General features: G+C 34.4%; 1 protein-coding gene across 4 annotated transcripts in view; it reads left to right on the plus strand.

Moving 5' to 3' along the window:
* COP1 (COP1 E3 ubiquitin ligase) overlaps nucleotides 1-13,603 on the plus strand; it is a 251,041-nt gene that overhangs the window by 84,561 nt on the left and 152,877 nt on the right. For all 4 annotated transcript variants that reach the window (XM_072648565.1, XM_072648563.1, XM_072648562.1 and 1 more), the window contains one exon: nucleotides 1,596-1,653. In XM_072648565.1, coding sequence (XP_072504666.1) covers nucleotides 1,596-1,653 — 58 coding nt within the window. The remainder of the gene's footprint in view (nucleotides 1-1,595; nucleotides 1,654-13,603) is intronic.

The raw sequence follows: 13,603 nt of genomic DNA on the forward strand, positions 1-13,603 counted from the left end.
TGACATGGTGACTTCTACCTTTAAAGTTGTTAAAAGGACTGCTTTTGCTAAGAAAATCAAATTGATTTTGATTCTATTTTGTAATTACTTCTATTTGTATCACTCCTAATATCTTGTAAAATTTTGTAAGCCATGTTTGTCTCTGAGTTAAATTTATCAGTTTAGTTTTTGTAGCTGAGCTAAGTTGTTCCATTAATCATCTTAACTGAAAGAAATATATTGTTTCCACACATCTTACTACCCTTGTACAATTAAAGAAGACCTGTTAACTCGTTAACAATTAGTCTTGAAAGATGGATACCAGGAAGTCTGTTATCTCTGCAATGCTGTTTCTTCTTCAAGAAAGTCTGGACTATTAACCATGCAGGTGTACAATACCAATGTGCTTTCCCTAGCAACAAAATAGTAGAAGGTGTTGTTGCTAACTCTGCATTCCAGATTTCTATATTGTTTTCCATTATCTATGATACTTCAGACTTTGTAACCAATCATATTGTTTTATGCTTCTTCCAAAAACTATATTAAGGCTGATGAGCCCTACCTCTTTGGTCATTGAGAGAGGCCATTGACCCAATTTATTGGTTACTGCAAGCCTAACTAATAATAATCATTATGCTCAGATCCACTGTCTTTCAGTTTGCATTAATTTTCAAATATAAAACTGTATGAGAAACTTAGAGCTTCAACTTTTTTTTAAATGAATATTCTACAAAGCATAATGTTACAGGGGTTAAGAGCTAGGCAAAAACATGTGATAAAGAATTTAGACAGATTTGTACTTCTATCTGGAATCCAGGGAGAGGTCAAGGACAGCTTCATGGAGGAGGTTGCTCCTGAACTGGACCTTAAAGGAAAGGATGAGTTATTTCTGACATAAGATGGAGCATAGCCCTTGAAAGATTAGAAACTCATAGTAAAGGAACAAAGATGGGAAAAAGTAGAAGATAAAGTATACTGGTATGTGAAGAAAGGTGTGAGAGAAGACAGGATGGGTAAGTTAGAGCCAGATTATGATTCTGTAGACACTAGAAAGTTTTTGAGTATAAGAGTGATGTGATAGCAATAGATTAAGGGAGAATTGGGTAGAAGTGTGGAGAATAGATTGAGAGAGGATAGACTGGAATCTAAAATACCAGTTACAATTACCCGTGTCTAAGGGAGAAAAAGTTAATTCTTGCCTCAGTAAGTTGCCTTGAGGAGGGGCTCTGTGAGAATAATAGTCCTGTTTCTTATAAAAGATTTCTAGAATCATATGACAAGACAAAAATCTTGTCTATTCTTGTGTTCCCTTTTAGTTAGTTCTCTTGGTTGGATGGCCAGGAGTGAATTCCCTGGTTTGTTTTCTAAATTAGTGAAATCTCTTTGATATTTTTTATTCTTGATATTGGATATGGATTTTTTCAGGACAATGTTCATTATATCTGAGGTGGTGGAAAAAAGAGGTGGTAATAGGTTATTACCGTATTTTGGGTAGTGAATTTTTCCTGTAATGTAAAATTCAAGCTGTTTGCTGTTGGGATTTTCCATTGATAGTAACAAGAAAATAATATTAGCACCATTGATGAAGCCAAATTTCTTTCTCTTTTATTTTGCAGTAGTATTATTGATTCCACGGAATACAGTCAGCCTCCAGGTTTCAGTGGGAGCTCTCAGGTAAGAAACTACGTTAATTGTTCCTTTTTTAAATAAAGGCAGAAAGTAACCACTTGACTCTTAAGAACTTTGAAGCACTTCTTCAGAAGTCTAATTATACTAATAACTTCCCTTTAAAATGGTAATAATGTTTCAACAGCAAATGTTAACAAATCTTTATAAATTACTGTGTATCAGTACTTGGTTAGGCATTAGGAATACGGAGGGGGAAAAACAAAGTAGTCCTTGCCTTCATGGAATTTTTACAGTTTCAGTAAAAGGGAAATAGAACATTTACAATAAGAAGTATTATGCAAGGTAGAATGTGACTGGATCAAAAACAGATTAAGACAAAATATTCTAGGAAAAATTGCAAATTTGAACTTTTGTATGCTGAACAACTGTTACGGAATAGTGAGGAAAAATGATGAAATTATACTTCTGGTTCCTGCCAATTATATCATTAAACCTTATAAGGTAAAAGCACCTCTCACATCAGTACAGTCTTTATCTTGTTATATCTCGTTTACACTGACTCTCTAACAATGATAAAAGAGTTTTGAACTTGCATATGTGAGAATTGTATAATCCATCAGGCTATTTTCTGCATTAAATAGTGAAATTTGAATGCTAGTGATAAAAACTGCTTTAAAACTGTTGGGATTAATCACTCCATTATTTGGATAGTATTTTATGATTTCTTTGTCATCTTAAATGGTGAGCTTAACTATGGGAAACGTTTTGTAAAGTCTTGTGCTGTTGTTGGAAGACTATAGTTTGATGTCTTGGAATTTATTTATACCATATTTTCCTTATCTATAATATTGGGATAATAATGTACTATATATCTGATTGGATTGTTGTGAAAGTATAATAATAGTAAATGTTGAAAAGACTTGAAAGTAATAAATACAGAGACAAGATGCATCATCTTAGAGGTTGTGAGAATTGTTTGCCTTTGATCATTTTGTGTCTGTGTTATTCTTATGGTTGTTTTTGTATAATTTTTGCATGTTGATTGAATTGACCATTTATTAGAATATAGATAGTAAATTAAATGCCACATTGAATCATCCTTCTTTCTTTGGGAGTTTCTTTTTCTCTCCTTTTCATTTTAAGAAGTTTGATTGACTTAATTGTTCCGTCCTCTGTGGTGTTTGTTAATTTCAGTATCAGGAAATTTTCGAATGCTTGAGGTCAGATATAAATTGAAATAGACTTTCACAGAGTAAAGAATGTGACCCTCTTAACTACACATATATGGATCTTGGTAGACTAAAGGTTATGTTAAAATATGTTTTAAACAGGAGACACCTGAGAATTTATAAACACTTTCAGGTTCTTTTCCTTTTTTTATGTGGAAGTTTATACTAGAACCTGGATTTTTAATCTAACACACTAATTCTCTAGGTAAGCATTTACTTGTTGATTAAGATTTAAGTATACTACTTAACAGGATTTTGTGAATGAGCTTCAGAGTGAGTTGCATCCTGCAGTTTTTGGTTTGTATGTGTTCTGACAAACCATTAAGTACTCTGACTCTTTTTAGGATTTATTCACAGAATTCAATTGTATTGAGAGGAATCTGGTTCCATAGTTACTTGGTAAGTTTTTATTTTGCTCTTCAATTGAAATCTTAGTAACTGAATTTGTGGAGTTTAAATGAGAATTTATCTGTTACTTTTCACATTTTGAAACAAGTCAAAATAGTTCATTGCTAGTTAATATAGTTTATAGATGTACCGGTGTTTGGTTGAAGTGATTCCAGCAGATAAAGCTACTTAACATTATTAAGCACAGGACTGTTTGACCTTTCTCCTCCATGATTTTGTATTGCATATTATTTAATTAGTTAAACAAACATTTATTCTCAGTCATGTACTGCACTAAGTGGTATAGAAGATACAGATACTAAGAAATGGTCCCTTTCTCATGAAAATAAGGGTGACATAATAAAGGAAGTGGCATTTGAACCAGACTTTGAAGGATGTGTATCATTTCAGTGTCCTGAGATTGGTGGAGGGCATTCTAAGCTTATACAACTTTTTCATAGGAAACCTCAAATGGTTCAGACTGGAATGTGTATATTATAGGAAATGAATCAGTGACAGTAGAACCAGATTTCCTTCTAAGACAGGCAGAAGTTAAATATTTACCCCCACATTACTGACTGATAAATTTATGTTAAAACAGTGGTTTGTGAGTTTTTAACAAGGGAAGTAGTGATCACTAGTAATTAGTATTAATTCATCAAGGATATTTAATGTAAGACTAACTTAGTTTAATAACAGGATTTTAAGATGGTGTGATCAGGGGAATATTATAGAATGCTTGGCCTTTGACAGAAACTCTTAATAACAGACATGTAGTTAAGTGATGAGTTAGATGAGTTTGGAATTGGTTGTTTGACCAGATGTTAAAGAACAGTGATTAATGGATTATAGTCAACCTGATATGAGGTCTGTAGTAGAATATTCCAAAAATTTCTCTTTGGACCTATTGTGTTCAAGACTTTTTATCAGTGTGCAAAAAAAAAAAAAAAGACTTTTTATTAATGATTTGGACAATAGAAGGGTAACTAGCATGGTAAAAAGCTTTGAGTTGATTGAATGAAGGAATTGAAATTATTTAGCCTGGAGATGACAAAATTTGAGGTGGAGTATGTGGTAGATGGAGCTCCAAGTGCTATCTAGTAGGCAGGATTAAATTTATTCTTCACCCCAGAAGTCAGAACTATGAACACTGGGTAAAACTTGGAAAGAGACAAATGTTAAATTTGATACAAAGAAAACCTTCCTAATGGTTATAGCTTAATAACTTTAAAAATTTTAAATGTATACACACACACACAAACACACACACACACAAACACACACGTATTCTTCTTCCCTTTTTTCTCTCTCTCTCCACTGTCCTTGTTTTCACCACTCTTTATCTTCCACTTGAAAATCAGTATCCTCTATATCAGTATATATATATAGCTGGAGGCATTCTCTAGTAATGGATGTATTTTTCCTCATGCGCAAAAACATAATGGACCTGGAGCAATAGTAGATATGTTGTTTGCTTTCTCTTCTGCCCTCACTAAATTACCTCTATTCTTTTGAAACTTACTCTCAACATTTATATCACCCTGTTCATATTCTGATTATCTTAATCCTATGGATCTCAAGTTACTTCCCTTCTCCCTTCTCTCCTTTCCGACCTTTGGGAAAGCGAGAAAAACAATCTGTTACCAATGTGTAATCAAGCAAAGCACAAGTCCTTTGTTGACCCTGTTTCCCCTCCCCCAATTTTTCTTTTTTTTAAAATCTTTTTCAATACAATAGGTGTGAAGTAAAATGTTGCAATTGTTTGATTTTCTCTAATTATTAGTGATGTAGAGCATTTTTTCCTATCAATTGGAACAATCCCTATTCTCATTGAGCAATTCTAATGGAGGAGGCAAGTATGTAAAAACATATACAGCATAAATATGTAGTTAATAAATACAAATAAGGAGTAGTCAAATACAGTGCAGTTTAGAAGGGAGGTCAGTACCTCCTCCAAGCTCTAAGATAAGTCAGATTTGGCTTTCTTTTTCTTCCTTATATGACATACTCATAATTATCTCTTGATAAGCTTGGATTTTTCTTTTTTGAGCACTACCATTTCATATCCTTGATCATTTATTTATTACACAGTGACTGCCATTTTTATATAGTTGAATCAGTTCCTTTTATATTTTGAAATCAATACTGTATCAGAGAAACTTGCTGTAATGATTCCCACCCTCTGTACCCGCCATCCCCATTTCCTTTTTAATTTTTACTTTATTCATTTGTTTGGGCAAAACCTTTTCATTTTTATGTAATCCAAATTTTGCATTTCATCTTCCATATTCCTCTCTATCTCTTTAGGGTTAGGGTTAAGGTTAACTAAGGTAACTTACATATCTCCAGGCTTGTCGTAACTTTCCTGTTCTTCATGATATTTCAACCATCAGTGTGACAGTGACTCAGTAACCAAATTTGCTAATTTCTCTGGTACCCTGAGATAACAGTTCACCCCAGTCAAATGACTCGAGACAATCAAGTTTAACCAGGAAGTCTCACTTCGTTATTTTTGTCTTTGCCAATCCAAAGATCATTCCCATTAGGGGGAAAAAAAGAAACAAAATAAACATTGTGTAGTTGCACTTTTTAAATCAGTAAACTTCATATTGTCCACACCAAGTAGCCCCTTTTATCCCTCTTCAAATGTAGCTTAAGAATCTCCTGCCTGTTTGTGGTCCTTGGCTTTCATCATTAGCTTCAGGTCATTCTGAGCTTTTGTAGTCTTGATATTATTCTCATAATATTGTACCACACTTCTTTTATCCTTTTACCTGATTTTTCCTCTGTCTTCTACACATTTTTTTTTAAATCTTAAGTTGGATGATGAGTTTCATGTACATTCTTATTTTTTGAAAATTTATGTTTTTCTTTATTAGAATAATTTCCTTTTGTGTTTTCAAAATTTGATTCTTGAGAGCTTCTTATCTTTTCTGAACTGATTGCCTTTACAGTTTTAATCCAGGAGATCCTATCTCTGTTTTTTGGGGATCCTAGGAATCCCAAAAACTAACATGCATGTCAGACTATGTATTTTTTCCTCTGTCATATCTTCTGTAAAGAAATAGTTGTATCATTTTCCCTCATTTCAATTCCAGCATCTAGTTTCTTTCTGTTGCAGTGAATTAGATTCCAAAGAAGAATTTCTTGTTTGGTTTTTTTATTCTCCTTTCTTTCTTCACTATTAGATTAGGAAATTATCTTGAAGACAAGTTAAGGTATTATTACGTATTCTGCTTTTGGCAGAGTTCTGGCAAATATCTTGAGAATAATACTAGTGATAATTTAACCAGTCCCCCTTTATGTACTTTACCTTATGGTAATGATTTTTTTAAACCTAAGACCTGCATTCATTTAATACTTATCTTGGTATATGGTTTGTGGTGTTCATCGAAACCTAATTTTTACCAGACTGCTTTCTCAGAAGTTTTTGTTCAATAGGGAATGTTTATCCAGTAGTGGGAATCTTTAAATTTATAAAGCTAACCTACTTGGTAAGTGTTTTTTCCTGTTGTGTACCTGATTGACCTCTCTGCTTTTTAATTAGGTGTGTGTGTGTGTGTGTGTGTGTGTGTGTGAATTTGGAGTTAAGTGACTTACCCAGGGTCACACAGCTAGTAAAGCCATAGGTTCTCCTGATACCAGGTCTGTGCTATGTCCACTGTGCCATGTAGGTGCCCAACTAAATCATTCGATGATTCCTGTATTTTGATGAGTTGTAGTATAATTTGATACAGGTTAACACTTTGCCTCTTTCCTTCCTACTTCTTTACCCCCTTCATTTTCCTTAGGTTTTTGATGTTTTGTCCCTCTGTATGAATTTTCTTGCTATGCAAAACAAATTCTTTGGAAGTTTGATTGGTGTGGCTTGCAAGTTCTTTAAGTATCTTGGAATGTATTTTGTGGGGTCTAGTGACTTGTGTTCATTGAAGATGAATGTTAGCAGTTCTTTTCTTATCCCCTCATTTTGTTTTTCAATTTATTATTAACCTTCTTTCTTTTTTTCCTGTATGAAGATTCTTTTCAGTGGTAGAGAAAACAAAAAAAAGTAAAATAGCATTAATTTATAATGAAAATACACATTCAATAAACGAGTTAACATTGCTTGTAAAAGCAGAAAAACAAAGTATCTCTTCCCTTAAAAACTTATATTCTGCTAGGAGAAATACAACATAGACCCACATAAGAAACAGGACAACATAGTAGAGAGAATGCTCGTTCTGAAGTCAGTGAACCTTGGTTCAAATCCTTCATGAAGATTATAGCTTGTGTGATAACTGCGGTCAAATCACTTTACCTATTGGGTCTTAATATCCTTCTCTAAATAGTTGGAATTCGAGTAGATGGCCTCTGAAGACTCTTTCAGCTGGAAATCTTTGATCCTAAATAAATACATTGTTTATGCATGGTAATATATAAATTTTAAGAGGTAGGTATTCCTAATAACTGTGAAAATCAAAAAAGTCCTCAGGTGGCCTGAGCTATGCTCACTTGCATTATTATCAATCATTGCTGAAAACCTTTGAAAAAAATAACATTTCTGTTAAAAATACTAAGAAAGCTCTTCCTTAATATCAATCAACAAATGTGTTGTATATCTACTATGTGCCAGTTACTGTGGTAGTCAGTAGGGATACAAATATAAAGAATGAAAATTCCCTTCCCTCAAGGAATGGTCAAACGTTTTTATATAAAACCAAGGGCTAGCATTATTTTTTATGCAAAAACACTGAAAATTTCCCAAAAAAGATCAGTGGTAAATCAAGAATGTCATGTCTTCACTGTTATTCCATATTGTATAAGGAATGCTGGTTATAGTATCAACACAGGAAATATAAATTGTGGAATGAGTATAGACAAATTGGAGGTAAAAATGTCTTATTTGCAGATATTAGAATTTTTTTCCCCCTGAGGTCAGTTATCTCCACAGTTGAGCTTGAATCCTTCTGGGAGGACAAGACTTGACCAGAGTCATGGTAGACAGTAATACAGTTGTTTCCAGTACAACCACACCTATTCTTATAGCCTTAGCATTTTCTTACCCCTTTCCACTCCCTTCACTGTGAAAGTTCCTAGCTTCCTCCTTTTTGTACTCCTCCACTTCTGAACTAAACCCACTACCTGAGTACACACAGAAATTGGTATGTCTTAACACCATCAGGAAAATTTTCCTTCCCCTTGACCACAGCATACCAATCCCAGAGTTCCCAGATCATCCAGTGAATGTCAGACATCTCTGTAACCTGGGGCAGTAAACAGTGAGAAAGGATTTCCTCCTCGGTGTCTCTCAAGCCTCCTAGGGAATGCTAGTACCTCTGGTGTGAAGGCTGCTTTTCCGCTTCAGTGTATCCACTTAGCTTCAACCTGGTGGCTCCGAGGAACATGGGCAGCGTCCATAGCCAGGTAAACCATTTCAGCAGACAGACTAAACCAGGTTGAGCAATTGTCACTTAACTACTGAAGAGTTGTGTATCTCATGACCTTCTTATCGCCCATACTGTCTTTCATTTACATAAATGCAATAAAATTTCACGGATGTATCTTCACTGCAAATGTTGGCATTTAATAAACTGTGCCATTGTAAAGAGAAGAGACAGTGATGAAGGCAACATGTAGTAGAGAATGTTAGTCTTATTAGTTAGTTAGACTTATTCTCTCCAAGCTAAATATTCATATTTAAGAAAAGTGGTGGCTGCAAGGTAAGCCAAGGAGGAAAAGACTTAATGTCAACAGATTAGAGCACTTCTTTGAGTGTAAACAGTTCATAGCCAGCTTGGAGGGAACATTGAGTCAACACATGGTTGGCAACAGTGAAACAGAAAAGAAGTGGACAACTTTTAGAGATTTGGTGTATAGCACTGAATTTACTCATGTGAGTCAGAATACTCACAAACATCAAGATTGGTTTGATGAAAATGATGGAAAAATTCAGAAGCTGCTAATTGAAAAATAAGAACTTCACAAGGTTTACCAGCAGGATACTTCATCCATCTCTGTAAAGGCAGCATTTAACTCCCATCAGAAGCAAAGTACAAGCAATGCTTAGAGAGATGCAAGATTCAGTAAGGGGACAGAAGAAATTAAGTTTTAGGCTGATAGTAATAATCCAAAGTGCTTTTATGATGCCCTGAGGGCTGTTTGTGGGCCAAAGGTGTATAGTCCATCTCAACTACTCTATGCTGATGGAGCCATGTTGATTAAGGGTAAGGACATGATCCTGGAGAGATGGACTGAACACTTCCACAGTATTCTTAACAGAACATCATCAACCAATGCTGAAGCCACTCGCTGTATACCTGAGGTTAAAGTCAATCCTTCTCTAGCCAAATTTGTTACTGAAGAAGAGGTTTTAAATGCCATTAGGCTCCTCTCCTTTGGCAAAGCACCTGATGCTGATTCTATTCCAGCTGAGATTTATGAGGAGATGGGTCCATTGCTCATACAAAAGCTGACTAAAATTTTCCAGATTATATGGCAAGAGGACATTATCTCCCAGGTGTTTAAGGATGCCTCCATTGTCCATCTCTTTAAAGGTAAAGGAAATCGATTGTCCTCTGATAATCATAGGAAGGTCTCTCTCAGTCACTGCTGGCAAGATTCTTACCAGAGTCCTCCTTAGTAGGCTGATCCTTCACTTGGAGGATGGTCATCTACCTGAGAGCAAGTGTAGCTTCAGAAAAGGCTGAGGAATGGTTGATATGGTGTTTGTTGCCTGACAAATCCAGGGAGAATGCCAGGAACAGAATAGAAGTCTGTGTACAAATTTGCTTAAGCTGTACTATCATCATGCTTTTGTATCAATAATCTTGGTTTTTTCTGACAATTTGTAAATTGTAATTTGTAACATATCCTTCTTTCCTGTGACAGATTCATAGGTGGATTTTGAATACTCAGTAAACATTTTTTTATGTAGATGTTTCACGTTTCCTGACATTAAACAGACAACAACAAAAGTTTTCCTTATTAGGTATACCAATCAGTGCACCAATATTCATCTGTTTATATAGGACATATTGCTTTCATACTTACTATGAATTCTGGGTCTTTTTAAAACTAATTCAGGTTGTACCCAGTAATCTTAGCCAGCAACCTTGTATGTTGTTTGTGATGTTTGTCTTACTTACATCTTGGATTCATTAATCAAATTGTTTGTAATTTTCAGGTTTTTTTTTTTTTAAGATTTAAGACATTTAAAAATAAACTAGGCATGATAGCCATTTGTGTTTGTAATGTCAACTTACAATGAAGTTTTAGTTGATTTGTCTTGTACTTTCCAAGGTTGGCTTCCTGTTTTTCATTATTCTTATGTTACACTAAAAAGAAAAGAAAAAATAACAAACCTGTGTTTATTCCTTAGCTGGAAGATTTATTTTAAGATTTTCTTAATTATGGCCATCTTATGTATTTTTTAAGTTAGTTTTTTTTCTTTCTACCTCCTTTCCATGCTCAACAGAAATCTTTTGGATGTTCTGTTTGTGTCCTGATAACTCTTTAAAATACTTTACTTTTAAGCCTTAAAGGTAGTCTTTAAAAGTCATATATTCCTAACTGTCGGTTTATTTTGTTTTGTATGGAGCTCTAGAATTTTTAAAGGATGCAATATGAAGTAATAAATTTATTATCTTTTCATTCCAGTTTTACTGGAAAATAAATTTGGTGTAGGATTCATTCATATCTTGAACACTCCAAATGTCAGCAGCATTGTCATCCTAATGTAAGATTTGACACATTAATTGTTGGACGTAAGAATAAGGGACTTTGTTATGATGTCATTATGTCAGTTTTTTTTATTATACCAACAATTGGAAGCATTTATCTTTAAATGATTTCCATGCTTTTATATCCTTGGCAAATTGCTCAGGCAGAATATGTAATGGAATATTCTACATTGTATTTCACCTCTGTTTTCAGTTTAATCCTGTTGAGAATCAGTTTTTGTTGTCATGAGATTTTTTTGTAAGTTTCTTTTTTCAAAAATCATGCACAAAATTGCGTTCTTATTAGTGACTTTTTCTCTGATCATTTTAGCATGTTAATTTCATAGCACTGCATACCTTTTCATTTGTAGTTTTTGCTTCCAGGTTTGAAGAGGGCACACACATGTAGATGTGTAGTCTGAGGTGGAGATATGTTGGAGTTCTTTTAAAGTATTTAGCAATTGTAAATCTAATGTAGTTGATATATTTCTTTACTAGTAAGTTTAAAAGATAAAGTTGGTAAAAATGTTAAGAGGTTACAAGGAAATATTTGTGTACTTCTTATACAGTTGTAGCTAATGTGCAATTTTATGTTCACTATCTAAGTGCTTACACTGTGAAGACCTCTAAACTTCTTGTGGTGCTTTAAAGGCAGAAGCTGCTAGACTGCTCACTCAGCCTCTCTTCTTGGGTGTTCCTCAGACATCTTAAAGTCAGAACTGAACTGATTCTTCCCCCCAAACCTAACCAGCTTCCAAGCTTTCTATTTCTTTTGAGGTTACTGTTCACCCAGGCTTGCAACTTTGGAGGCATCCTTGGCTTTCCCTTCTTCCCTACTCACCCTTCTTACCTGTTATCAAGGTTTGTCATCTTCACTCATCCCCTTCTTACTCACACAGCTGCCTTCATTGTTCAGCACATCATTGCCTATCGCCAGGGCTCTTGTAATTACTCTCTGCTCCCAGACTGTCCTTACACCTCTCTACCTTCCATACCAGAAGAGTCAGACTTCCTGTTTGCAGCTCTCATTACTCTTCCTGCTCCACTGTAGCTAGCAATTTCTTCTAGAATAAAATAACAAAAAATTCTTTGCTGGGCATTTAAATTGTATCACAGAATGCCTTTTACCTGTGTTTCCAGTTTTAGTGCCATAGCTCCCTTTAAATAATGCATGTTCTATTCAGAGCTGTCCTGACAGTTTATCCTTGTATATGGTATTCCATCTCCTGCCTCCATACTTTTGGGAATATATTCCTTCTTCACTTTCCCTCTGGGATCCTTTTCAGCCTGTAGCACACAGCCCAGGTGCTAGCTCTTATATTTGTTTTTTCCTAATCCTTCCTTTTGTTCCCTCCCTGCATCCTCATGCTCTCTTCTCTCCTGAAATTACTTTGTATCATTTTCTCAGAATCAAATATAAAATACTATTTGCTTTTAAATGTGTTTGTAATATGGTCCCTTCCTGCCTTTCTGATCTGCTTATACCTTACTCCACTCTATATACTCTGTGATCCAATGATACTGACCTCTTTGTTATTCTTGAATATGTCATTCCATCTCCTTGCTCTGAGTATTTTCACTGGCCATCTTCCATGTCTGGAAAACCGTCGTCTTCCTTCCTGATACCTAGTTTTCCCAGCTTTCTTCAGGTCTCAGCTCAAGTCCCATTTTCTACATGAAACTTTTTCCCATCCTCCATAATCCATCTTACACTGCTTCCGTTTTCTCCCTTATGTGTCTTTTATATAGAATTGCTTATCAGTGGAATGAAAGTTTCCTGAGTACAAGTCTTTGTATCCCCAGCATTTAGCAGTGCTTGCACATTGTAGGCACTTAATATAAATTTGTTGAACTTGATTTAGAAATTAGGTTGTTGAACTTGATTTAGAAATTAGGTTGTATTTTCCTCTGCTACCAAGCTTTTTCTTGAGTTGTAAGAGCCATTTGTCTCAGAGTAACACATACCAATATGATGATCATTGTGCAATTTAGCTAGAAAAAACATAAACATATGAAAAGTTAATCAGTAACGCAGTTTTGAAGTGTCAAATGAATGTAGACCAAAAAAAAAAAGGTAACATTTGCTAAAAAGCAAGAGACCCTTGTGGAAGTGATTTGAATACAACAGAATGCAACTTGCACTTGCAACAGAATGCAAGTGGATACAAGTATTTGAGTAAAACATGATTAAGGAAGTAAATATGTCATGTAAAATCATCATCAGAACAAAAGTATTTATGATTAATTGCTGTTTTATATTATCTATATATATTATTCCCTTATTAATGCACATAACGTAGGATTAAATTGCATGTATTATTTGTGGAATATCCTAACAACATTCCTTCTGTCTCACAATGATTTTATTTGTGTCCCAATGCCATAGATAAATTAAGTGTGGCCACTTTGGAATAGCAATAATAAACTGGGATACCAAGTTTTCACTAAAACCCCTCATTTTTTCCAGGTGATTTAAAAAAGTATATTATTATAGACCAAAAATGCCATAATAGAAATCATAATATAGTTTGGTGAACATCTATTTTAACAGAGTTCATGTGCCCTATCATTTTATTTTAGGTGATATGTCATTCCAATTAAGTAATGATATTCCTATAATCAAGATAGTTTTCCTAAGAAAGATAGGATCTGGTCTTGTGATTTCATTAATGTAGGAATCTC

Source organism: Notamacropus eugenii, chromosome 2 (assembly GCF_028372415.1).
Source record: "Notamacropus eugenii isolate mMacEug1 chromosome 2, mMacEug1.pri_v2, whole genome shotgun sequence".
NCBI classification, from domain to species: domain Eukaryota; kingdom Metazoa; phylum Chordata; class Mammalia; order Diprotodontia; family Macropodidae; genus Notamacropus; species Notamacropus eugenii.